At 44.4% G+C, this 27769-nt stretch overlaps 1 protein-coding gene and 5 non-coding genes across 6 annotated transcripts; all 6 read right to left on the reverse strand.

The window, feature by feature from the left end:
- Positions 1-3920: 3920 nt before the first annotated feature.
- Positions 3921-13676, reverse strand: RPS8 (ribosomal protein S8). Its single transcript, XM_030205654.1, has 7 exons — positions 13578-13676; positions 13245-13351; positions 11346-11445; positions 8993-9168; positions 6979-7108; positions 4898-5051; positions 3921-4097 (listed from the first exon to the last, which is right to left on the reverse strand). The coding sequence occupies exons 1-6, from the start codon at positions 13579-13581 to the stop codon at positions 4942-4944; spliced, it is 627 nt and encodes a 208-aa protein (XP_030061514.1). The 5' UTR covers positions 13582-13676; the 3' UTR covers positions 3921-4097; positions 4898-4941.
- On the reverse strand, positions 4551-4681 carry LOC115473590. The gene has a single exon (XR_003942687.1). It is a non-coding gene; the product is annotated as a small nucleolar RNA SNORA35 (small nucleolar RNA).
- LOC115473619 lies at positions 5421-5491 on the reverse strand. The gene has a single exon (XR_003942711.1). It is a non-coding gene; the product is annotated as a small nucleolar RNA SNORD38 (small nucleolar RNA).
- Positions 7462-7533, reverse strand: LOC115473618. The gene has a single exon (XR_003942710.1). It is a non-coding gene; the product is annotated as a small nucleolar RNA SNORD38 (small nucleolar RNA).
- On the reverse strand, positions 11530-11633 carry LOC115473621. The gene has a single exon (XR_003942713.1). It is a non-coding gene; the product is annotated as a small nucleolar RNA SNORD46 (small nucleolar RNA).
- LOC115473617 lies at positions 13426-13501 on the reverse strand. Its single transcript, XR_003942709.1, has one exon. It is a non-coding gene; the product is annotated as a small nucleolar RNA SNORD55/SNORD39 (small nucleolar RNA).
- Positions 13677-27769: the final 14093 nt, after the last annotated feature.

Below are 27769 nucleotides of genomic sequence, written 5' to 3' on the forward strand. Positions count from 1 at the left end.
TGGAGCATGGTTATGGCATTAATATCTGACATTCTGGGATGCACCCTGAATAAACCCATAGTGGGTTGCCTGCTTAATGTAGGCCTGCTACAGCTACCTCAACGGAAGAGAATGGTCCAACATGTGGTTACTGCAGCATGTTTGTCACTGGCTGCAGTGTGGAAAAGTCCCACTCTTCTAGGGCACCCACAAATCCTTGAGGTGGTGAAGCTCACTGCCGTAAAGAGGAACAGGATTTTGCACTGCATCAGGACTTGGGACACTAAATGGATGTTGAAGGGCTGCCAGTGATGCTCCCTTTCATTACGGATTTAAATTAGCAATGAAAGGGAACATTAACAAATTTAAATCAGCTATGAAAGGGAGCATTACTGGCAGCTCTTGTGTGTGTGTGGTGGGGTCTACAGGATGTGTTATGGTTACATGTTGAAGCCACAACATATTAGTGGCAATGTTTAAATATCTTATGTTTTGTTATCTTGAAAATTTTAAATTAAAAAAAAAACCCAAACCAACAGTTAGACCACATGGTATACACCCCAGGGATACTTAAAGAATTAAAAAATAAAACTGCAGATCTACCAACAAGGAGAGTAAAAGGTTTTCTATCGACTGAACATTGTGCAGTCCCTGGTAACCAAACCTGTATTTTTGGCCACTGCCATAAGGGCCCACGTTTGATCACCATGCACATTGGCACCAGGCTTTTGGATGGCCAAAAGTTTCTTTCCCTCCCTCCTTGCCCCTCACCCTCTTGTGTCCAGGAAAGCAGAACTCACACCTGCTTGCTGGTCTGGTGTCCTTGGTACAGAAGAGAAAGCTGCCACGGGCAGTGCTTGTCAGGGAGGACAGTTGTAGGCTCCAGCCATCCTGACAGGCACCATTTAGTGCAGCTCTTCATTCTGTGTCAAGGACCCCAAACAACAAGCAGGCTCAGGCCCTGCTCTTTCCTGGACACAGAGGTGGAAGGAGGGAGAGAGAAGTAGGAAGGGAATTGTATCTGGGTCTTCCAAATGATATGCTTTGTGCATAACAAACAAACAAACAAACAAACAAAAGGCTGCTGCTCACCTTCTATTTGGCTTGCCTTGATCGGTACATATCACTTCTGTATTTTGTATTGGTTGCCTAGCTAATGGCATGTGAAATATTAAGTGTTGACTTTGATCCATAAGGCTCTGTTTAACGAGGCCCCATTACTACTGTTGGCTCCCTAAGAATTTATCGACCAATATACTGTGTTCTGCTGATAAATTACTGCTTGATGTCCCATCCTTCAGACATATCAGTCTTGACGAGTCTGACCACAGTGGTCCATGCCATATCATGACTAGACTACTGTAATGCCCTATACACCGGACAAACAAAAAGAGTTTACATCAGCACAACTGATAGAAAAGGCTGCAAATGGTGTGACCACATCACACCCTTCCTGAAAAACCTACACTAGATACCTACTACTACTACTACTTGACATTTCTAAAGCGCTACTAGGGTTACGCAGCGCTGTACAATTTAACATAGAAGGACAGTCCCTGCTCAAAGGAGCTTACAATCTAAAGGACAAACGTACAGTCAGTCAAATAGGGGCAGTCTAGATTTCCTGAAAGGTATAAAGGTTAGGTGCCGAAAGCAACATTGAAGAGGTGGGCTTTGAGCAAGGATTTGAAGATGGGTAGGGAGGGGGCTTGGCGTAAGGGCTCTGGAAGTTTATTCCAAGCATCGGGTGAGGCGAGGCAGAATGAGCGGAGCCTGGAGTTGGCGGTACCTTACAGGGCTAAATACCAGTACCTTACAGGGCTAAATACCAGTACCTTACAGGGCTAAATTTAAAACTGTTTGATTTTTAAGATCCTTAGAGAAAATGGGCCAGAGTACAAAAGAATAAGTTAGCCCTTTACACGTCTTTCAGACCTCTAAGGTCCTTCTCAAGGATCATCACTATCTGTACCCTCGTCAAAAGAAATTGTACCATGTGATACGCACTAGCGAGCTTTCTCAGAAGTAGCCCCCATGCTCTGGAATTTACTCCCAGAGGGAATGGAGACTACCTCTACTTTAGGAAGCAGATGAAAGCCTGGTTTTTCTCCCAAGCCTTTAATACATAGGGTGACTTGATTATACACTCATTCTGCACCTAGACTAGCTTGCTACACACATTGTAACGTAAACAAGAGATAAGGGGAACTGAGCTAACTGTACAACAAACTTGTCATGAGTTTAGCTAACCATCAAATTATCCGTTAACAAAACTGTAAGTTTTATGTTATCAATAGAAATCAAACAAAAAACATGGAAAAGAAAATAAGATGATACCTTTTTTATTGGACATAACTTCTTAATACATTTCTTGATTAGCTTTCGAAGGTTGCCCTTCTTCGTCAGATTGGAAATAAGCAAATGTGGTAGCAGATAGTATATACGAGTGAGACATCCAAGCATTACTTTGACAGTCTGACAGGGTGGGGGTGGGTAGGAGGTATGCATGGTGACATCAAAGCATTTCATTGATATTCTAACAGTATGGGTAGGTGTAAAAAATGTAACAAAGGATGCTATATTGGAGAAACAGGCCAGATGCTTAAAACAAGATTCAATCTGCACAGACATCACATGAAGAAAGCCGGTGCCAGTCAGGTTCCCACCCCTGTGGGCCAACACTTTACAAGACCGGAACACTGTACCAGTGATTTCATAGTAAGAATCCTGAAAGGTAACTTTAAAACAATATAGGAACGTAAGACCTTTGAAATAAGAATGATTGAATATTTTGACACCCAACAGACAGGACTTAACAAGGATCTGGGTTTTCTAGCCCATTATAAACCATAAAGTTGTATTTCTCTGTTTATCACCCTCCTCTCATCTACCCACACCCATCCTGTTAGATTATCAATGAAATGCTTTGATGTCACCATGCATACCTCCTACCCACCCCCACCCTGTCAGACTGTCAAAGTAATGCTTGGATGTCTCACTCATATATACACTGCTACCACATTTAATTATTTCCGATCTGACGAAGGGCAACCTCCGAAAGCTAATCAAGAAATGTATTAAGTTATGTCCAATAAAAAAGGTATCATCTTATTTTCTTTTCCATGTTTTATTTTGTTTGATTTCTATTGATAACCTTAAGAGTGGACTAACACGGCTACCACACCTCTCTACTTAAGTTATGTTAAACTGTACCTACTGTACACCACCTTGGGCAAATCTCGTCATACAGGCAGTTAATAAATCCCAATAAACATTAATCCTCTTTTATATAAGAGTAGTTATATTACGGAATAGGTGCTCTTTGGATATTAGCCAATTTTAGAAAATAACTGAAAGCTCTTTTTTGGCACCTGCTGAGATTTTGCTCTGCTTATTGTCCTAAAATTACCGTCTTAGAATGTTATTTTATAGAATTTATTATTTATGTCACAATTGTCACCATAAGAAGATAAGCACTGCCACACTGGGACAGACCGAAGGTCCATCAAGCCCAGTATCCCGTTTTCCAGCAGTGGCCAATCCAGGTGACAAGATCCCATAACAGCAAAACAGAGTTTGTGCTGCTTATCCTAGAATATGAAGTGGATTCTCCCAAGTGCATCCTAAATAATGGCTTATGGGCTTTTCTTTTAGGAAATTATCCAACCCTTTTTTTAAAGAGGCATCTTAGATCAGCACTAGCGGTCATGATCCCAGTATTTTTCTGGCAGTTTATAGCGCTTATGTAGATTCCTGTGGCTTCCTGACATCAGCACATCACTCAGCAACGAGACGGATGACCATCTCCGGTTGTAGATTACTGTTGCTTTTATGCTTGCTGTGAACTATCCTGTCTGTAGTCCACTGTCCAGTGCTGAAGTCATTTGCACTTTGCCTTAATTGTCTTTCGTAAGAGTGAAGTGAGGGTCTTTAAATTCACCTCTCTTTAACCATCTTTAGTTCAGGTTTCCATTGCTGCCTGGCTCTAACACACTGTAGTTCTCTCAGGTGTTGATCTCCAATTGTCATGTTTTGCAAACTGTTGCTTCCTTCACCCCATGTACTGGCAGAACGGAACAGGTGATCAGATCTTCACAATTCCCATGTACGGTGTTCCACTGCACAGTAGTGTAAAAGAAAAACTGTAGGCTTTATTTTAAAGACAGGCTTGTCCTAATTCAGTCTTCAAGGGCCACCTACAGACCTGATCCTGAACATATCCCTAATGAATTTACACTCAGTTCACAGTGTACATATGCAACTCTCTCTCCTGTATACTCATTAGGGATATCCTGAAAACCCACCCACACTGATCCACGTGAGAGGGTTAAATTTATGTTAAAGGCAACAGATCAAACAGAGATGGCACAGTTAAGACCTAGACCCAGCATAACTATGCACAGTTAAGACCTAGACCCAGCATAACTATGCTCTCTTCGCTGGTCTTAAAAATGCAAAAAGGATGTAGTTCAAGAAAAGGTCCATGCTACGACTTGTTTATTCCCATTTCTTTCTACATATGTATGAAAGGTGTGGAGGCACAATTCAAATCAGAACACGAGCACAAGGAAGCCTGTACCCAACCATCGGAAGAGACAGGCCACAGAGAAAAGCCTGACCTTTCTGCAAGAAGGGAGTTTCTCTAGCACTGGAATGAGACCCCCAGACCAGGAGAAAGGAAGGAGGTCACTGCACAGTGCACATAAAAACATAAAGCAAGAGATCTCAAGTGTGAGGAAGCACAGAAAAATTCCAGCAGAGAGAAAAAGAAAGGCATGTTGTTGTGTCAAGGCCGTCCACGCTGTTCCACCATCCCCTTTAAGGAACGCTTTCAAAACTGCACTGCAGCAAAAGCTTGAAATGCCAAGGCCCACTTCTCCGCTCTACTTTATAAACCACATACACAACGCATATTTACCAAGTATTTGTGTTTTATTTGTCGGGAGAGTTGGAGTTTTCAGTTTATTTGCCTTTTTTAGCTTTGATCTTCCTCTGGTAAAATTCCAACTCTTTTCCTTCCAAGACATAGCCGTCTGCACGTCCACACTGTCCAGGTCTGGAGGCTATGCAGGCTGGAAGAGGACAAACAGCACAGTGTTACACCTAAGATTTGCACAGCAATGAGCAACTCTGGTTTCCCTCCCCTGCCAAGGATATCTGTGTGGAATACTAGGACCCATGCCATGTGGGCACATGTTCTGCAATCTCAACTTCCACCATTTCAAAGCAGAAACAAGTCTCAGTCTGAAATGCATATACACCACACCACGTCAACAGGGGACCCAGCAGCTAAATCTTATCCTGACTCAGTACAAAACAATGAGAGGGAAGTTATGGGAAGAGTCAAAAAAATATGTACAGGGGCCACCCTTGCCCAGACGCTAGCAGATACACTGGCTAATCATGGCACCATACATCTCAAGGTTGGGTTCACATGAAGTCTTCTTCAGATCACCAATTGTCATCACCTCCATTCAGTAGCAGAACTGGACAAAGTTATCATCACCAGAAGACTTCAAGCACATTCAAGGAAGTGACACATTGTAAGGAAGCACTTCAAACGCACACCACCATACTCCAATGGCACAATTAAACCCATAACCCATAATTATGGGCTCTAGACCCAGCATATTCATGCACTTCCCTCACCTCCATGTAACCGTAAGTGCAATGGGAACCTCAGTACGCAAACCCAACTGCAAACGGCAGAGAGGAGGAGCGGATCACTACTGCCTCTTCATGCAGAGCTTTCATACCTTAGATTTAAAAGCAGCCTTAAACTTCCTTTTGGCTCAAGACTTCCCTTAACTACTCCGCAGCCAGATGACGTACATCTGTGGTAATGAAGTGCTGCACATGGCCTGTTTCTTATTTGGCTATCAATCTGATCCTTCTGTATGTACTTGTTTGCTTCCCCTTGTCTGGTAAGTTTTGTGTTATAATTTCTGCTACAATAGGCAAATAAGTCACGCCTCCTAATCATTTCTATAGTGCTATTAGACGTACGCAGTGCTGTCCCCGTAATCTAAGCTGGTGTTTTTTTTGGTACCTGGGGCAATGGAGGGTTAAGTGACTTGCCCAGGGTCACAAGGAGGAGCAGCAGTGAGAATCAAACCAGGTTCCCAGCCCACCACACTAACCATGGGGCTACTCCTCCCCAAAGCAACTTGTATCTTATTTGTGCTATGTTGGTATATCAATGTTTAAATCACAGTTCTCAAGAGTCCCATAATTAGACACCCCAGAGATCGCCTTTTATGTCTTCACAGATAATAAAATGCAGGAAGCTCAGTGTGGGTTCTGTGCACAATGTTTAGCCAACCTATGCACAAAGGAAAACTGTACGCAAAGCACTGCTCTTTTAAATCCAACGCTAATAATAAAGGCGTAAGTATTAAACCCGGATGCAAGCACAGTCGGTGAAGGAAAACATTACCTCCCTTTTCTGTGGCATTACTCAGTGCCAGCATAAACTAAACTACTTGTAACTGTTTTCATTAGACAGAGAAATTGAAAATAAAATGGCCACTGCATCATCAGAAGTGGGGTGAAGTGTGACTTGCAAATGACGGGTGTAAATGCTGTGGAACAACATTTGCAACTCTTCCAGCTGCTGATAGAACATGCTAACAACATGTGCCTGCTTCCATGGCAAGCAGCAGGTTCTCCTCTGTTTGCACATATTTTTGCATACAATCTGGTGCTTTAGGAAACCATGTGGGGGAGAACCAAAAGAAAAATGTAACCTGACAGTTTGCTGCTGTCGCCACATGAATCCACCCTACGGAAATCTGACAGCTTCCTCACCCCTTCAACGCTCACCTACCCCCTTCACCCTTGCCCATTTCTACCTCTATTATTATTCTGCTACTCTTATATTTTCTCTATTAATACTTTGTAGTCCGCAACGAACCCGCTTTAAGTGGGAAAGCGCGGGGTACAAATTTAATAATAAATAAAATATCTGAGGGGGAGAGGCACTTTGCATTAAGAGCTCACCAAGTAGCTTCCCCTGTTGGAACTGCTCCTCCAGGAGGGAGCTGATTTTGGCTGTCTTTTTTCTCTCGTCATATTTCTTCTGAATCTTCTTGGATCTCTTCTTATTCAGGATTTCTTCTTCTTCAGGAGTCTGCCAGAAAGTGAGTTTAAAGTTACTCTCAAACAATACACTTGCATCCCTCTACAGGATCACAGAGTACACCATCATTACTCAGGATCTGCTCTGGGTACCTCTCACCTCAGTGCTACACGTGTCGTGTGGAGGGATGCATAGGAAGAGGCTGTCACAGTTCTGCACCTCAGTGAGAATTATCCATGATTATCTGAACAGGATCCAGGAAGGGAATATGCTGAGCACCCCTCATCTCTTCCTGTGTAACTAATTAAATATGTGGTAAAAACCCAAGTCTCAGCAGGTCCATTAAGTACGTCACCTTTTACTGCCCCTTCAACCAGATGCAGACTGCTGCAATCTGTGTCAGGTCTCTCTCAGAGCCATACATGTCATCACTCCCCATTCAGTAGCAGAACTGGACAAAGGTTTCATCATTGAGAGACTCTGCACAGATTTCAGACATCTCAGCTATGGTATCCCAAGGGAGAGAAAGGCTTTAACAAACTTAATCTCTGAATCTCCTGAAAGTGACAAGAGGAAGCTCTTTACTACAACTCTGGAAAAGAATGCACATTCTGCTACCAACTGGTGAACTACTAATTCACAACTGATTATGAGGATCTCTCAGCAACTGGAAGTCTAAGTGCTTTGAAAATACTACTACTACCAATCATTTCTATAGCGCTACTACACATAGCGGTGCTGTACATATTATATGCAGGTACTTTCTCTGTCCCTAGAGGGCTCACAATGTAAATTTTTGTACCTGGGGCAACAGAGGGTTAAAGGTGACTTACCCAAAGTCACAAGGAGCTGTAGTGGAAATCGAACCCAGGTTGCCAGAATCAAAGCCCACTGCACTAATGGAGTGGCCTAGTGGTTAGGGTGGTAGACTTTGGTCCTGGGGAACTGAGTTCAATTCCCAGCACAGGCAGCTCCTTGTGACTCTGGGCAAGTCACTTAACCCTCCATTGCCCACCGCATAGAGCCTGCCATGAGTGGGAAAGTGCGGGGTACAAATGTAACAAAAAACAACCCAATCATTAGGCCACTTCCCCTCCATGTTATTAATTAGGAAAAACTCTTTAGAGACTAATGTTTATGATGATTAGCTTTTCTATATCGTGCACAGTTTTTCGCATATATAATTAAAACTTTGCAGCTATTTAAAAAGCTTTTGAAATTCACTCTGCATCTCCTCATTCTCCCTCTCCGTTTACCTGTGCCTTTTCCTTCTCCTTGTGCTGTATTACCTGGACTCCTCCTAAGCTGTTGCACTTCTGGTCATGTTTAAAGTGTCTACAAACTCATCTGTTTGAGACTGCTTTTGAATCTTAACCAATTTTATATAATACATTTTCCTAGACTGTTTGAAAGATCCTTGGAGCAGGGACCGTCTTACAACTCAGTCCTCATGACAACCCTAGCCAATCTGTTTTTCAGGCTCTCTCTCCCATGCATATTCATTGTAGATATCCTGAGAAACTGCTGGGTGTGTTCCAAGGACTGGATAGTAACACTCTAGAAGTAATACGTTTTAATATCTTTCCACTCATTTGCTACAAGAACACAATACTGTCATATGCGAAGAGTCTGGAGGAAAGAACTGTCTGTAATTCTATTAAATCAAGGTCTTGCCTAACGTTCCATTCATTTGGGACAGGGCAGGGCACTAGTTCAGCTGCAGAGCAGCGCATTATCCTGCATCAGCAGGGTCGGGGATGCCATCAATGGTAGTGGTCAACCTCTAGAAGGTGGGGTATAAACATGGCAAAGAAACCCAGGATAAAGCACGTCTCTACTGCCATGCCCAAGTGCCAGCACTGAACCCACAGACCCCCGTTTCCTACCTGATAAAATCAAACCCTTCCTCTTTTGCACAGCCTACCGTATACGCACCAGCTTAGCTCCCTTTTTGCGTCCAAGAGGCAAGGCATAGTGGGCCTCATACCACTGTCTGTAAGGGGTGCTGTCGATCTGAACAATGCAGTTCTTCACCAATGTCTTGGTTCTCACCAGCTCATTGTTTGACGCATTATAAACCACATCAATAATTCTGGTCTTACGGGTGCAACCTAACAGAAGAGGTATGTTAGGATAGAATGAGAAAAAAAGAAAGCGTAATCCAACACCTGAACCTCCCACCTTACAGGCCCCAATAACACCGAGTAATACTTCTGCTTATAATATATTCTGTACCGGGGGGGGGGAGGTAAACAACTTCCAAAACTTGAAAATATTGTACATTTGTTGCTTCGTCAGTGTTTGCTTTATGCCTCAATAAAAATTGTTTTCTTATATGCTTATATTAAAAAACAAAACAAAACCCTAAAACTACTTAGCAGCTATCAAGCCCACTTAGTCTGTAGTCCCATCTACCTACAGTGCTCTGACCATCACCTGAACCCTGTGCTCTGAACTGCCAGCCTCATGAGCTGGAAAGCATGTGGGAGGCAGAGTTTCTCCTTTATTTCTTTGATGTTAAATATGAACGTAACCAAGCTGACCTGCCATAACTCATGCTAGAAAAATGGCTCTTTGTTTCAGGCAAATGGGCTAGGAATTGCCGTACATAATCCAAGACTAAACTGCCATCCTTTTCTGTCTTCCCATATCTGAGAGGTTATGACAAGCATCCCCCACCCTCTCAGTAAACATAACATAGATTTTATATACCATCACAACCAATGGCTCTAGACAGTTTACAAAGTAATGTTATAACAATTAAAACGACAATAGATTATTTTCATGTCCTGTATCTCAAAAATATAACCAACTTAGAATGAAGGAATAAGAACGTAAGTGTTGCCATACTGGGACAGACAAAAGGTCCACCAAGCCCAGTATCCTGTTTCCAACAGTGGCCAATCCAGGTTACAAGTACCTGGCAAGATTCCAAATCAGTACATTTTATTATGCTTATCCTAGAAATAAGCAGTATATTTGGGTCATTTTAATTTGTGAGCTGTTATAAAAAATAATCCTAAGTGAACTCTGTCCAACACTCATCCACAGAAGGAGCAACACTACCTCACATACACAGAACAATATGAACTTCTCTTCCTTCACCCTCTGCCACAGCACAGATAGCAACAGTGTAAATGCCCCTTCTCCCCTCAGTACAGCACAGGTGGCAGCAGTGCAAGAATCCCTCGTGCAATCTCCTGCTTCTGAGCTCCAGTCACCCGAGCACATTGCCACACAGTGACTTGGCCCAGTTAACTACATATACCAAGACAAATGTCACTAAGGAAGATAAACATACTACTACTTAACATTTCTAGAGCACTACTAGGGTTACGCAGCGCTGTACAATTTAACAAAGAGAGACAGTCCCTGCTCAAAGAGCTTACAATCTAATAGACAAGTGAACGGTCGGTCCGATAGGGGCAGTCAAATTGGGGAAGTCTGGATTTCCTGAAAAAGTTAGGTGCCGAACGCAGCATTGAAGATGTGGCCTTTAAGCAAAGACTTGAAGATGTGCAGGGAGGGGGCTTGGCATAAGGGCTCAGAAAGGTTGTTCCAAGCATAGGGTGAGGCGAGGCAGAATGAGCGGAGCCTGGAGTTGGCGGTGGTGGTGAAGGGTACTGAGAGGAGGGATTTGTCCTGTGAACGGAGGTTTTGGGCGGGAACGTAAGGGGAGATGAGGGTAAAAAGATAGTGAGGGGCAGCAGACTGAGTGCATTTGTAGGTACTACTATTACTACTACTAAACATTTCTAGAGCGCTACTAGGGCTACGCAGCAATGCACAATCTAACAAAGAGAGACAGTCCCTGCTCAAAGAGCTTACAATCTAATAGACAAGTGAACGGTCGATCTGATAGGGGCAGTCAAATTGGGGCAGTCTGGATTCACTGAACTGTAAGGGTTAGGTGCCGTGTGTCATCCACAGAAGCTGCAGATTTTTTTTTTTTTTTTTTAAGACAAAGTGCTACACACAAGACAGACTAATCAGAGGACAGAATGAAATAACACGCAGGTGTACATCAGGTACATGCCTGGGAGAACCAGACTGGTGCTTTGAGACCAGCAGCAGCAGCTTCTACTGCAGAGTGGTGGAAATCTCCTCCCCTCACCAGGACGAGTCTTTTAAACAAACCGGGATTCTTCAAAGTCCGTTAGCACAAACTCAAGAATTTAACTATCAGCACAAGTGTCCCCAAAATAACAGACAGAATGACTGAAACACCAGCTCAGCGTTTACTGGTAAAAGCCATTAGCCCGTAAAACTATTCCACTAAAACACTTACACTCAGAGCCCCAAGAGAAGTTCCCACCATCCAACCTTAAAGCTCGATATTTCTTGTTGCCACCTCGAACTCTAACTGTGTGAATGCGGCGGGGACCAATCTAAGGAGAAAATAAAGTCACTGTTGAGAATAAAAAAAGAAAAAAAAAAAAAAGCTCCACAGTACAGTTCTAGTGACAAAAGGCAATGCATCAGTGTAACTATGACAAGCCTAGCACTGGTGGGAGAGCAAGAGAGACCAAAACAGCCTCAACATCCCACCTAAGGTCAAGCTTTCATCATCTGCATTGTCTTGTGACCCCAAGATAATCATTCAAGGACACATTTAACAGATTACAGGGGGTGTATATACACATATAAGAGGCACTCAGCCCAGGTCAGAGGTAATGCTAAACCTGGGATCAAGGGGTGCACTCTGGGATAACCCCTCCCCCGTTCAATCAGAGCTGTAATAAACCTAGAATTACTGGGGTCCACTGGTAATGCTAAACCTTGGATCAAGGGGTGCACTCTGGGATAACCCCTCCCTCCGTTCAATCAGAGGCTGTAATAAACCTAGAATTACTGGGGTGCACTGGTAATGCTAAGCTTGGGATCAAGGCCTGCACTAATTCTGAGTCAGAATGGCCAATCCTAGATCCTCCCTCCCTCAGTCAGCGTCAATAACAAACCTAGTGTTACAGGGGTGCACTCACTCCGGGGCAGAAACAATGGGTGATTCTGCCGCCACTGCCCCCCACCCCAATTCAATCAGAGGCTGTAAGCTTGGGATCAAGGGGTGCACTAATTCTGGGTCAGAATGGGCAATTCTAGGTCCCCCCTCCCTCAGTCAGTCACAAACCATGTTACAGGGGTGCACTCACTCCGGGGCAGAAACAATGGGTGATTCTGCCACTGCCCCCCCCCCCCCCGGGTTCAATCAGAGGCTGTAATAAACCTATAATTACTGGGGTGCACTGGTAATGCTAAGCTTGGGAACAAGGGGTGCACGAATTCTGAGAACTGGCAATTTTAGATCTCCCTCCCTCGGTCTGAGTCAGTAACAGACCTAGTGTTACAGGGGTGCACTCACTCCGGGGCAGAAAAAATGGGTGAATCTGCCACTGCCCCCCCCCCCCCCCCGGTTCAATCAGAGGCTGTAATAAACCTAGAATTAGTGGGGTGCACTGGTAATGCTAAGCTTGGGATCAAGGGCTGCACTAATTTTGGGTCAGAACGGGCAATTCCAGGTCCCCCCTCCCTCAGTCAGTCACAAACCTAGTGTTACAGGGGTGCAGTGGGTGACCCCTCTCCCAGCCAATCCTAGATCCCCCCTCCCTCAGTCAGAGTCAATAAGAAACCTAGTGTTACAGGGGTGCAGTGGGTGACCCCTCTCCCAGCCAATCCTAGATCCCCCCTCCCTCAGTCAGAGTCAATAAGAAACCTAGTGTTACAGGGGTGCAGTGGGTGACCCCTCTCCCAGCCAATCCTAGATCCCCCCTCCCTCAGTCAGAGTCAATAAGAAACCTAGTGTTACAGGGGTGCAGTGGGTGACCCCTCTCCCAGCCAATCCTAGATCCCCCCTCCCTCAGTCAGAGTCAATAAGAAACCTAGTGTTACAGGGGTGCAGTGGGTGACCCCTCTCCCAGCCAATCCTAGATCCCCCCTCCCTCAGTCAGAGTCAATAAGAAACCTAGTGTTACAGGGGTGCAGTGGGTGACCCCTCTCCCAGCCATTAACAGTAATAAGCCCAGCTTTACAGGAATTCTCTGGCCCCAGGTCAGAAGCACTGGAGACATCGTCCTGCACCATCAGCCGGGATTTTCTTTTTTTTTTTTGCTTCTTCCTCCTACAGCAGCAGGTCTGGTGGTGGGTTGGGGGGGGGGGGGGGTCACCATCCTCCCCTCCCCCACTCACTCACCTTAGTGTTGGCTGCGGGCCTCCCCAGCTCATACTTCCTCTTCTTGTGGTAGGGCTTCCTTTTCCCTCCGGTCTTTCGGCGCTTGTGCCAGTTGTCCCGCGAGATACCTGCGAAGAGAGACAGAAGCGGCTGAGAGCGCGGCCCGGGCCCCCCTCCATGCTGGCTCGCCCGCCCTCTACCCAGTGCTCAGCTCTCCAAGGTCTTTCCACAGAGCGCTTTCGGCTAAAAGCAGCAACTCAAGGCTTTCATCATTCGCACTCATCGCCGCCAGGGACGGAGGATGGCGGCGGATTCCCCCCAGGCTCCGGCCGCGACCCGACCGCCATCACTCACCCATCTTCCGGCGCTGGCTGCAAAGAGGAAGCGCAGAGGCTCATGGGACCCTTTGGTAGGCCCCAAAGCTGCGCCAGACGCAGGGCGGCGTTACGTCATCACGACGACTCTCCTTTGCCTTGCGGAGTCATTTCCAGGCAACAGCCTATCTAGCTCATTATATAGGCTGACGTCAGTAGGCGGAGCTTGCCACCACAATAGCAACGCATTGCCTATGTGTGGTCCAGCTGTAAAAAGTGAACAGCTGATCGAGTTGGATATGCAATGCTTTAAAAGGTGGAGGATAAAAAGATTTTTTTAAAACTTATTTGACTGCTTTTTAATGTAATTTGAAAGCTTCACATACCTCGATATAAATATCACTTAAATATTTTAACAAATTATTGTAGCTAGTAGAAACACAGAGCTGCCAAGTTACCCATTCTAGGAGGGAGACTTCTTTTGGCCTGTCCTGGATTTCTGCCAACTTCATCCTGGTTTATTATGGGACCTGCAGCACTGATTTCAATGGCTAGAATCATGGACTACAATTACTACACTGCTTTGGGACGTAAGTTTAATAGCAGGACTGGCCAAAAAGTCTCCCTCCTGGAATGGCTAACTTTGCAGCTCTGGAAATAACAGTTATAAACTCTATAGTTTTATGCTCATTTTTCTACCCTGTTCTATAGAATACAGATGACCAAATTTCAGAGAGGAGGTCCTGTTTCAGGATGGGTTCATCCTGTTGTTGTAATCTGCCTGGAGAAGCCTGGTGTTATAAAGATTGAATATGTTTGAAATTAAATGGAACTGGTAATCACCACTTACGGAACTATGTAAGCCACATTGAGCCTGCAAAGAGGTGGGAAAATGTGGGATACAAATGTTATAAATAAAAGGAAATGCTCCTTTCATTGGGGCACATGGAATTATTGTTCATCTGTTTTGTAAAAGTTTACATTTTAGATACACAAATGTATTATTCTGTTTTGAGCATGTTTTATAAGTCAAAATAAAAGTAATCATTCAGATCTCTTTTGTTTAAACATAACAAATGGACTATAAACTCCTAATACAGTGCATTGTTTTTGTTTTAAATATTTTGATCTTATGACATACTGTGCCAAAACTGAAAATTCTTATCGCTTCTGTCTGATCAATAATTAAACACTATCCACCCTAAAAGGTTGTTTTGTGGCAGTACATGAGGAATTTTGACATTGAATAAATAAGTCATGCATCCAAAGATGATATAATCCTTATAAGAAAGCTAGTTAATCATTTTATTAGTGGAACATAACCAGTTTTAATATGGTAATAGCAAAGCCCAGCCAGCTAAGGAACAGGTTATTTTGAGTTCATCTTCTTGTGCCATCACCATCCAGCAAACTAGGCAGTTTCATAAAAGGTGAAGAATAAAGGACATTTTTTTTTTACATTTATATCCCACATCCCAAAATACAGTGAGACAGAATAGAATTCAGTTATATTATGGGAGTAAGTACATAAGTATTGCCATACTGGGACAGACCGAAGGTCCATGAAGCCCAGCATCCCCTCCCCAACAGTGGCCAATCCAGGTCCCAAGTACCTGGTAAGATCCCAAGACAGTACATTTTTTTTTGCTGCTTATCCTAGAAAGAGCACTGGATTTTACACGTCCATTTTAATAATGGGATACGGACTTTTCCTTTAGGAAGGCATCCAAACCTTTTTTTTTTTTTTAACCCACAGTAAGCTGTTTTTTTTTTTACCACATTCTCTGGCAATTAATTCCAGAGTTTAATTACCTGCTGAGAATTTCTCCCAGTTGTTTTAAATTTACTACATTGTAGCGTCATTGCATAGCTCCTAGTCCTAGTATTTTTGGAAAGAGTAAACAAGCAAGACGTATGAAGAGAGACTTGCTGACCTGAACATGTATACTCTGGAGGAAAGGAGGAACAGGGGTGATATGATACAGACGTTCAAATATTTGAAAGGTATTAATCCGCAAACGAATCTTTTCCAGGAGATGGGAAGGCGGTAGAACGAGAGGACATGAAATGAGATTGAAGGGGGGCAGACTCAGGAAAGATGTCAGGAAGTATTTCTTCACGGAGAGGGTGGTGAACGCTTGGAATGCCCTCCCGCGGGAGGTGGTGGAGATGAAAACAGTAACGGAATTCAAGCATGCGTGGGACAGGCATAAAGGAATCCTGTGCAGAAGGAATGGATCCACAGAAGCTTAGCTGAAATTGGGTGGCGGGGGGAAGAGGGGTTGGTGGTTGAGAGGCTAGGATGGGGGGAGGGCAGACTTATACGGGGTCTGTGCCGGAGCCGGTGATGGGAGGCGGGACTGGTGGTTGGGAGGCGGGAAATACTGCTGCACAGACTTATACGGTCTGTGCCCTGAAAAAGACAGGTACAAATCAAGGTAAGGTATACACATATGAGTTTATCGTGGGCAGACTAGATGGACCGTGCAGGTCTTTTTCTGCCGTCATCTACTATGTTACTATGAGGCATATTTTCAAAGCACTTTGGGAGGCTAAGTTCCATAGGTTTCTATGGAACTTTGGGAGGCTAAGTGCTTTGAAAATGAGCCCCTATGTTACTATGTAATTCACTTCTACACACACATGCTCTACACTGGCATACCCTTCCATGCACCTGCTGGGTTACACTTGCCTCTGTGCGAGTCTCCCACCTGCAAGTTATTTCCGCACTGGTTTCTAAAGACACTGGACCCACAATTCCAGCAGTCCCACAAACCACCAGGACAGCAACATCAATAAACTAATAGGTTTACTGTTACAGTAAAACAGTGAACATTTGAAAAAACTAGGTGAAAAAAAGTAGCACTAGCACTTATTACCTGGGTAATACTTCTTCCCTTCGTACTCTGATCTCATCCCATGGTTTTCAATATCATCTTTATGCTGATGACTGCCAGATCTACCTCTTCACACCAGAAATCTTAGCCGAAATCCAGGCCAAAGTATCAGCCTGCCTGTCTGACATTGGTGCCTGGATGTCTCAGCGCCATCTGAAACTAAACATGACCAAGCCTGAGCTTCTTATCTTTCTCCATAAACCAGTGGCGTACCAAGGGGGGGTGGTGGGGGCGGTCCGCCCTGGGCGCACGCCGCTGGGGGTGTGCCGCGTGCCTGTCGGCTCTTCGTTTTCATGCTCCCTATGCCCCAGAACAGGAAGGAACAGGTTACTTCCTGTTCCGGGGCAGAGGGAGCATGGCAATGAAGAGCCGACAGGCGCGCAGCCCCCCCCCCCAGCGGCATGCACCTGGGGGGGGGTTCTTTCGCCGGGGAGGTCGCGCTGCAGCCGGGGGGGGGGGGTTATTTCACTGGGGGGGGGTTGCGCTGTTCCGGGGGGGGGGGGGGTGGGGCGCTGCACCCGGGGTGCAGGGCGCATCGGCGACCTGCCCAGGGTGTCAGCGCCCCTAGGAACACCACTGCCCTAAACCAACCTCTCCTCCTCCCCCATTCTCTATTTCTGTGGATAACACTCTCATCCTTCCTGTCACATCAGCTCGTAACCTTGGGGTCATTTTCGACTCCTCCCTCTCCTTCTCTGCACATATTCAACAGACTGCTAAAACCTGTCGCTTCTTTATCTATAATATCAGCAAAATTCGCCCTTTCCTTTCTGAGCACACTACCAGAACCCTCATCCACGCTCTTATCACCTCTCGCTTAGACTATTGCAACTTGCTTCTCACAGGTCTCCCACTTAGCCATCTCTCTCCTCTTCAATCTGTTCAAAATTCTGCTGCACGACTAATATTCCGCCAGGGTCATTATACTCATATTAGCCCTCTCCTCAAGTCACTTCACTGGCTTCCTATCCGTTTCCGCATACAGTTCAAACTCCTCTTATTGACCTATAAGTGCATTCACTCTGCAGCTCCTCAGTACCTCTCCACTCTCATCTCTCCCTACATTCCTCCCTGGGAACTCCGTTCACTGGGTAAATCTCTCTTATCTGCACCCTTCTCCTCCACCGCTAACTCCAGACTCCATTCCTTTTATCTTGCTGCACCATATGCCTGGAATAGACTCCTGAGCCGGTACGTCAAGCTCCATCTCTGGCCGTCTTCAAATCTAAGCTAAAAGCCCACCTTTTTGATGCTGCTTTTAACTCCTAAGCCTTATTCACTTGTTCAGAACCCTTAGTTTATTATCCTCACTTTAATATTCCCTTATCTCATTTGTCTTAATTAGATTGTAAGCTCTTTCACGCAGGTCTTCATGTTCAAGTGTACAACGCTGCGTACATCTAGTAGCGCTTTAGAAATGATAAGTAGTAGTAGTAGTTATTTTCTAACACATATGCCCTCAATACAGATTCTCCTAAATTATTTCACTCATTAGCAGACTAATTCAACTCTCTAATAGTCCCATCCTACTAGGTAGCGATTTCAACCTTAGATACAAACGTTAGACAAGAAATCTAAATGTAATCCTGCATCTTCTAAAAGTAGACCACCTAGGATTTAAGAAAAAAAAAAAAAAAGAGAGACCCTAAACCTCAGATGTACAGAAGCTTTTACCCAACAACTGACTACACATTGTTCACCACCGCCTCATAACTCTTATGCTCATTCTAGAAAACTGCCACAATTTTAGCAGCAGCAACAACCTGTTCTAAAATGTACACTACCATCCTATCAAATCATGCTCCAGTCCAGTTCCGTTACTACTCTTTATCCAACATTGCTTCACCAGTGGAAACTAAACTCTTGATTTCTTGGGGACCCTGATGTTCAAGACATGGTTAAAAACTAATGAGACCTCCTTATCCTCATGGTGGGATGCAATGAAAGCATATGTAAGGAATAATATTAGTTATATTTCTACTTGGCAGAAGAAACAGAAAATGTCATTAGCTAATAGAGAAGATATTAGAACCCTGGATCTCAAATATGTAAAATCCTCATAATATTTTAATCACAATATCCAAAGACGTGAATATAACAATATTTACAGTACCCTTGCAAGTCAGGAATTAGTCAACATTGGCTGAAGATAGTATTTTGAACAAAATAAATCAGGGACTAATTAACTATCTAAAAGGCAAAAGCCAAAGTAGTTTATCTTAAAAAACTAACAGTAATTCACTGATAGTTAAAGATTCAGGTAACGTATCCCAATTTCAGCATTTCTATCAACCTTTATATACTTCCAAATCCAAGGTCACACACAGCACAAGAAATCGATTTCCTACAAAAACAAATTCACCAAAAAAACTGATGCTCAAGCAAGAAAGTTGGAATTACCCAAATCAAAGAAATCCAAATAGCCATTAATTTTTCCCCTTTAAATAAGGCCCATGGTCTTGATGGCTTAAATGCTGAATATTTAAGTGTTTTTCATCAGTTCTCTCTCCCTTATTCCATACCTACAACTATGTGAGAAAATGTGGGATACAAATGTAATAAAATATCTGGGTATCCTTTTTTTGCCGCTCCATGACTTAAGCGATTGAGAAAAACATTGTTATTTTATTAAACTCTATTTCAGCTTTCTTAGCTCAATGGTCCCCCTTTTTTTTAAACTGGTGGGGTAGGTTAGAAATAACTAAAATGTGCCTGGAACCTCACCTATTCCATTCCTGCCCACTTTCTTTAAACAAACTGATATTTTTAGATTTTCTTTGGGAACAAAACCCCATAAAAAAACTTGCAGAGAAGCAAAAATGTTGAAGTTATCTTGGAGGGATGAATTTTCCAGATTTCATAAATTATAATGCATTTAAACTTGATCAAGGTAGTTTATGGCTATCCGATGACTTTTCAACCCCCACCTGGCTAAAGCTAGAATGTGAAATTTCATGCTTGCTTCCTTTGCATATTACAATCTATAATCAATGCTTTACACAATCTAATGCTCTGCATTTTCCTCCGAGAAATTCAACTTGTTAAATGGAACAATCCCCATATTTTTGATCATAATCCATTTTATTGGAATACTTGTCAATCTCACAATATTTGGTACATTCAACAATTAGGGGCCCTGATACTAAGGCACTTAGGCGCCTATGCACATCAATTTTGAACTACTGCGAGCCCCGGGTGATAATTCCATTTTTTATGTGTCCGATATTTTTTATTTTCTTCCACATGGCGCTAATCAGCAGTGTACGTGAGTCAACGATTACTGCCCGGTTAACACACGAGACCTTACTGCCACCCATTGACTTAGCTAACTCACTGGGTGGTGGTAAGGTCTCAGGCCCAAAATGGATGCACACCAATTTTTATTTTGCTGCACTGAAAAACGGACCTGCGCCTAGAACAGCACAGGCCATTTTTTTGCACACCTTAGTAAAAGTACCTTAGTGAAGAACGGTTAAGACACCTGCACAATTACAGAGTGAATTTAACTTACCTAATTCACTTTAAGTGGTTTCAGCTTCAAAAGGCTTGCAAAAAAATTAAACTGTGATCAATGAATGTTTGTTAAAAATTGTTTTTCCCTCCCCACAGAGCCTCCCTTATTTACAAGACCAACTTAGCAAGAAGAATCATTGTCTTGGTACTCAAAAGGTTTGAAAAAAGGACTTAAGTCTGATAGTAATGAGTCATGTATGACATGTTTTTTGGCGTCAAGTTTCCATATCCTCCATGTCAGTTTCAATTACATGATATATTTTTTACAACATTGTGCGCTTTGTACCTCAAGAAAATTCAACCTAAGTAGACTTGTCACAAAGAGTTGGGCACATTAACTTTCATGCTGCTCAAATGCAATCAATCCTTGTTTCTTTTAGATGTCTAGGATAAAACTTGTCTTTAGTTTAATTGAATGAATCTCTTCAACATGTGGTGTGGAAATCTTGTGCCTCATCACACCCTCTCATAGATGAAGATAAAGTCAAAAAGATATTTATGTCCACTGCCAAAAAATTGATCACTCACTGGAAAGACAATTCACATCTCTCTATTCAATTGTGGTGGAACTGGGTCTTAAGATTCTGGACATCTTCAAGTCTCTGCTTAAAGCCCACCTCTTCAATGCTGCCTTCGGCACCTAACTCTTACCCTCAGGATATCCAGACTGCCCCAACTTGACTGCCCCTATTGAATTGACTACTCACTTGTCCTTTAGATTGTAAGCTCTTTGAGCAGGGCCTGTCCTTTTATGTTAAATTGTACAGCGCTGCGTAACCCTAGTAGCGCTTTAGAAATGTTAAGTAGTAGTAGTAGTAGTGGACTCCCACTCCTGTGGTCATAATCGTTAATTTTGTATGTGGAAGAAACTGGACTCTTTCCTTTCTGCTTAATTATTTAGCTCTGGAGAGGTCTTTAATTTTGTTAAGTCCCTTCAACTTATATCACTGCTTTTAATTATACTCATGTGGAGCCTATATTACAGGTTATCATACCACTTCTAGTTTTCTTATATTGTAATTTGAAAATAATTTTGAAAAAGAAATGCAACACCTTTGCCTCCCTATTCCCTCTTTTAGGAAGAACAGGAAAGCAAAGATACATACCTGTAGAAGGTATTCGAGGACAGCAGGCTGATTGTTCTCACATGTGGTCGACATCCGCATCGGCCCAGGAATCGGCCTTTTGCAAGCAAAATATAAAGTCTTTCCAGTCTTCTGGTGCGCGTACACTGCACATGCGTGGACTGATTTCCCACCTGTCGCGCAAACACATTCCTCAGTTAAATCAATATCATAAAAAGAAACAAATCAACTCCAAAGGGGAGGCGGGCAGGTTTGTGAGAACAATCAGCCTGCTGTCCTTGGAGAATACCTGCTACAGGTATCTATCTTCACTTTCTCCGAAGACAAGCAGGCTGTGGAGGAGTAGCCTGGTGGTTAGTGCAGTGGACTTTGATCCTGGGGAATTGAGTTTGAGTCCCACTGCAGCTCCTTGTGACTCTGGGCAAGTCACTTAACCCTCCATTGCCCCTGGTACAAAATAAGTACCTGAATATATGTAAACCGCTGTGAATGTAGTTGCAAAAACCTCAGAAAGGTGGTATATCCCATTTCCCTTCCCTTCTCACATGTGGGGTATCCCTAGCAACCAGGCTCACTCAAAATAATGAACATTGGTCAATTGGGCCTCACAATGGTGAGGACATAACATGGATTGACCTGAAACCATAAACAACAGAGTGCAGCCTGGAACAGAACAAAAATGGGTCTAGGGGGGATGGAGTTGGATTCTAAACCCCGAACAGATTCTGAAGCACCGCCTGACCAAACTGACTGTCGTGTCAGGTCCATTGAGCTGATCTCATATGTAGGCGTGCCATGGGCGTTACATGAACTGTGGAAGCCATGTGCCCCAGAAGTCTCAACATCTGCCGAGCCGTGACCTGCTGAGACGCTCGAACCATGAACACCAGGGACAGAAGGCTGTCTGCCCTTGCCTCGGGAAGATAAGCTCAAGCTGTCTGAGTGTTCAACAGAGCTCCAATGAATTCCAATTTTTGGACTGGGGTGAGATGGGACTTGGGATAATTTATGATGAACCCCAGTAGCCCTAGCACCCAAATAGTCATTCGAATGGACTCCAGAGCACCTTCCTTCGAGGTGCTCTTCACCAACCAATTGTCAAGATAAGGAAACACATGAACTCCCAAGTCTGCGTAGCGATGCTGCAACTGCAGCTAGGCATTTGATAAACACACTGGGCACAGACGCCAGGCCAAAAGGTAGTACACGGTACTGAAAGTGCTGTGTTCCCAGCTGAAATCGAAGATATTTCCTGTGAGGTGGAAGTATCGAGATGTGTTTGTAAGCATCCTTTAAGTCCAGAGAGCATAGCCAATTGTTTTCCTGAATCATGGGAAGAAGGGTGCCTAGGGAAACCATCCTGAACTTTTCTCGGATAAGAAATTTGTTCAGGGCCCTTAGGACTAGGATGAGACGCATCCCCCATTTTCCTTTGCACAAGGAAGTACCTGGAATAGAATCCCAGCCCTTCTTCCCCTGGTGGAACGGGTTCGACCGCTTGGGTCTGTAGAAGGGCGGAGAGTTCCTCTGCAAGTACCTGCTTGTGCTGGGAGCTGTAGGACTGAGCTCCCAGTGGGCGATTTGGAGGCTTGGAGTCCAGATTGAGGGTGTATCCTAATCGGGCTATTTGAAGAACCCACCGGTCAGTTATGAGGCCGCCTTTGGTGAAAAAACATTAACCTCCCCCCAACCGGCAAATTGTCCAGTACGGACACGTTTACTGAGGCTATGCTGAACTGGAGCCAGCATAGGCGGTCAGTGGCTCAACTGTTTGGGGAGGCTAAAGGGGGCATGGTTAGGGGTGGGGCTTAAATCCATAATTGTCTAACACACTGAAAAAAACAAAATAAAAGTCACAATACCTTTTATTAAATTTAGATATTAGCTATGTGTCATATGTGAAAGAATAAAGTGGTTGCTCAAAGCATATACTAGCCACAATCGCTCAACTGCAAAACACTATGTACAACTTTGTGCAAAAACACACTCAGAACCTTACTGTACCATAAATATTACACTGGGCAGAACCTAATACACCAATATACCACCCATACGGAAAATGCAGACCGTCAACAATATGAAACAAGGGATCATAATATCACAATTCTCATGTACAGCCACAAAACACCCTAATTCATGTTTAATGTGGGATAAAATGCCATAAATAAGTAAATAAATATAAACATTTAATGTTGAGCACCTAATTCTCAAAGTGGACATATTCCAAACACTATAATGAAAATAAAATGATCTTTTCTACCTTTGTTATCTGGTGACTTTGTTTTTCTGATCATGCTGGTCCAGTATCTGATTCTGCTGCTATCTGTCCTCTTAACTCCGTTTCCAGGGCTTCCTTTCCATTTATTTATTTACTTTCCGCCTTTCTTCTTCATTTCTTGCCATAAGTAAAAGCTGGGTCTTCCACAGACTTGACTGCCCAGTGGATCCAGCTTCTGCCTATTTTCTTCCTCCAAGTGGTTTTTCTCTCTTTAAATCAAATATTACCATGGCTGCATATCAGCTCTCCCCCGCAGGTTCAGCAAGCTCTCTTTCCGCCTCCGCCCCCCAGTCCACATCTATAACTTGTCTCCCCCTCCAGGGTCTTACATATTTTCTTCCTCCTGCCTGCCCTCCTTCCCTACCCCACCCAGGACTATCAGAGCAGCACTTTCAGCTCTCTTTCTCCCCCAAAGGTTCAAGCTGAACCTTTGTGAGAGAGCTGAAGGCCTCATCTCTCTCTCCCCCAAAGATTCAGCAAGCAAGCTCTCTCCAGTCCCTCCCTCTAAGTCCCACTCCTTCCTTCTCTCCCTCCTGGTTCTAGTCTCTCCCTTAGTACCCCTCCCCCTCAGAAGTAATCGGACACTTGCCTTAATCTTTCTTCTGTGGCGTGCAGTGCTGCACTGTAGAGACCACAGCAGCCCTGCCTCGTGAACTCAGACTTTTCCCTGGCTGTGACATGTCCCGCCTTCGCAGAAGCAGGAAACGGAGGGAGAGCGCGTCATTGGTGAAGGCAGAGTCAGCAGGCCTGCTGTAATTGCTAGTGGAGACTACTACTGGCAGTAGCGTGAGTCGGGGGCGGGGCGTCTTTCACCACACTCACGAATGGCCAGAACAGGTCAGGTCCCGCAGGAAGTTGCCACTCTTCTTTCTGTTGTTGTGCTGATGCTGCTCCGGATACCGTGGGGAGGCAGCGAGCGGAGGATTTTGGGTTGGCTTTCGGCTGGGGAGGCTTAGCCTCCCCAAGCCTCTTATACCGGGCGCCTATGAGAGCCAGTCAAAAGCCCATCCCTTGCTTTTGCTGGGAGCACCGGGGGGCCTTAGGCGCATGCTGTTGACGAGAACGAGCGTGCTGGGACTGAGCCTGGGCAGGCTGCCGAGAAGCAGGAGTGTACCTACGCCTAGCATAGCCCTTTCCTCTCTGAACACACCACCCAAACTCTCGTCCACGCTCTCATTACCTCTCGCCTGGACTACTGTAACTTACTCCTCACCGGCCTCCCACTTAGCCATCTATCCCCCTTCAATCTGTTCAGAACTCTGCTGCATGTCTCATATTCTGCCAGAACCGATATACTCATATCACCCCTCTCCTCAGGTCACTTCACTGGCTTCCGATCAGATACCGCATTCAATTCAAGCTTCTCCTTCTTACCTACAAATGCACTCAGTCTGCTGCCCCTCACTATCTTTCTACCCTCATCTCCCCTTACGTTCCCACCTGTAACCTCCGTTCACAGGATAAATCCCTCCTCTCAGTACCCTTCTCCACCACCGCCAACTCCAGGCTCTGCTCATTCTGCCTCGCCTCACGCTATGCTTGGAACAACCTTCCTGAGACCTTACGCCAAGCCCCCTCCCTGCCCATCTTCAAGTCTTTGCTTAAAGCCCACCTCTTCAATGCTGCGTTCGGCACCTAACCCTTACCGTTCAGTGAATCCAGACTGCCCCAATTTGACTGCCCCTATCGGACCGACCGTTCACTTGTCTATTAGATTGTAAGCTCTTTGAGCAGGGACTGTCTCTCTTTGTTGGATTGTACAGCGCTGCTTAACCCTAGTAGCGCTCTAGAAATGTTAAGTAGTAGTAACATAGTAAATGACGGCACAAAAAGACCTGCATGGTCCATCCAGTCTGCCCAACAAGACAAACTCATATGTGCTACTTTTTGTGTATACCCTATGATTTGTACCTGTCCTCTTCAGGGCACAGACAGTATAAGTCTGTCCAGCACTATCCCCGCCTCCCAACCACCAGCCCCGCCTCCCACCACTGGCTTTGGCACAGACCGTATAAGTCTGCCCAGCACTATCCTCACCTCCCACCACCAGCTGGCTCTGCCACCCAATCTCGGCTAAGCTCCTTAGGATCCATTCCTTCTGAATAGGATTCCTTTATGTTTATCCCACGCGTGTTTGAATTCTGTTACCGTTTTCATTTCCACCACCTCCCGTGGGAGGGCATTCCAAGCATCCACTACTCCCTCCGTGAAAAAATACTTCCTGACATTTTTCTTGAGTCTGCCCCCCTTCAATCTCATTTCATGTCCTCTTGTTCTACTGCCTTCGCACCTCCGGAAAAGGTTCTTTTGCGGAGTAATACTTTTCAAATATTTGAACGCCTGTATCATATCACCCGTTTCTCCTTTCTTCCAGAGTATACATTGTTCAGGTCAAGTCTCTCCTCATACGTCTTGTAATGCAAATCCCTTACCATTCTCGTAGCTTTTCTTTGCACCGCTTCAATTCTTTTTACATCCTTCGCAAGGTACGGCCTCCAAAACTGAACACAATACTCTAGGTGGGGCCTCACCAACGACTTATACAGGGGCATCAACACCTCCTTTCTTCTGCTTTTAGTAGTAGTAGTAAGAGGGAGCACTCATCTTCCCTCCAAAAAACCTCCTAGATGAGGAGGTAGTAGCAGAAGACGCCCGGCGGGAGAGAGAATCCATAGCATCATTGTGCTTCTTGAGCTACTACTACTTAACATTTCTAGAGCACTACTAGGGTTACGCAGTGCTGTACAGTTTAACAAAGGACAGTTCCTGCTCAAAGAAGCTTACAATCTAAAGGACGAAATGTCAAGTTGGGGCAGTCAAGATTTCCTGAATAGAGGTGTAGTGGTTAGGTACCAAAGGTGACATTGAAGAGCTGGTCAACTAGATCCTCTACTTTCTCACCAAAAAGGTTATTTCCCCCCCCCCCCCCCCCCAGCAAGGAACATCCACCATCTGCTGCTGGACCGAATGATCCAGATTAGACACGAGCAGCCATGAGAGTCTGCACGTCATTATACCTTGGGCAGCGATCCTGGATGCTACATCAAAAGTGTTGAACGTACCCCCTGGTCAGGAATTTGACACGCCTTCTGCTGCCTGACCACCTGGCGAAAAGGCTCGGCCTGCTCCAGAGGGAGTGCATCAACCAATCTAGACAGTTGCCGCACCAAGTTCTGCAAGTGGATGCTTAACCAGAGTGGGACCAGGCTGCTGGCATCGGCGTTTAAGAAGGAGATAGAGCAGCTTTTAAACTAGAAATGGGGGGAAGGCCGACAGTCGCTCAAAAGAGCATGGTTCGGGATAAGGTATCTTTCAAAGATATCACCATAACAGGGAAGATAGAGTATCCTGATAGTGAGGTTGCAAAAGAGATTGTAGTAGATCGGGTATCTTTAAATAACAATAAAAATCAGACAAAAGATTGCCAATTAATACTGTCAAGTACTAAGCATGATGTACTTAGGAACAACAAACATAGTTTGAAATGTCTATATGCGAATGCCAGGAGCCTAAGAAATAAGATGGGGGAGTTAGAATATATTGCACTAAATGAAAAATTAGATATAATAGGCATCTCTGAGACCTGGTGGAAGGAGGATAACCAGTGGGACACTGTCATACCGGGGTACAAATTATATCGTAGTGATAGGGTGAATCGGATTGGTGGAGGGGTAGCATTGTATATTAACGAGAGCCTTGAATCAAATAGATTGAAAATTCTGCAGGAAACAAAACACTCCTTAGAATCACTGTGGATTGAAATTCCATGTGCAAAGGGGAAAAGGATAGTGATAGGAGTGTACTACCGTCCGCCTGGCCAGGACGAACAGACGGATGCGGAAATGTTAAAGGAAATCAGGGACGCAAACTGGGCAACACAATAATAATGGGGGATTTCAATTACCCGCATATAGACTGGGTTAATGTAACATCTGTACACGCAAGGGACATAAGATTTCTTGATGAAATCAAGGACAGCTTCATGGAACAGCTAGTTCAGGAGCCGACAAGAGAAGGAAAAATACTAGACTTAGTCCTTAGTGGTGCTCATGATCTAGTGCAGGGGGTAACGATACGAGGGCCGCTTGATAACAGTGATCATAATATGAATGGTTTTGATATTGGCATTGAAGGAAGTGAAACTAGGAAATCAAGTACGCTAGCGTTTAACTATAGAAAAGGTGATTACGACAAAATGAGAAAAATGGTGAAAAAAAGACTGAAAGGAGCAGCTCGCAGAGTAAAAAACTTGCATCAGGCGTGGATGCTGTTTAAAAACACCATCCTGGAGGTTCAGGACAAATATATTCCACGTATTAGAAAAAAGGGAAAAAAGACTAAACGTCAGCCGGCGTGGCTAAACAGTAAGATAAAGGAAATCATTAGAGCCAAAAAACAATCCTTCAGAAAGTGGAGAAGAGAACCAACTGAAAGTAACAGGATAGATCATAAGGAATGC

The sequence above is a fragment of the Microcaecilia unicolor genome, chromosome 6 (assembly GCF_901765095.1).
Source record: "Microcaecilia unicolor chromosome 6, aMicUni1.1, whole genome shotgun sequence".
In the NCBI taxonomy this organism is placed as follows: domain Eukaryota; kingdom Metazoa; phylum Chordata; class Amphibia; order Gymnophiona; family Siphonopidae; genus Microcaecilia; species Microcaecilia unicolor.

Coding starts and splice junctions, on each gene's coding strand:
- RPS8 (XM_030205654.1), bottom strand. Junction 11,446..13,244: donor GGCCCGCAGCCAACACTAAG/GTGAGTGAGTGG, acceptor TTTTCTCCTTAG/ATTGGTCCCCGCCGCATTCA. Junction 9,169..11,345: donor CTTCTCTTGGGGCTCTGAGT/GTAAGTGTTTTA, acceptor CTCTTCTGTTAG/GTTGCACCCGTAAGACCAGA.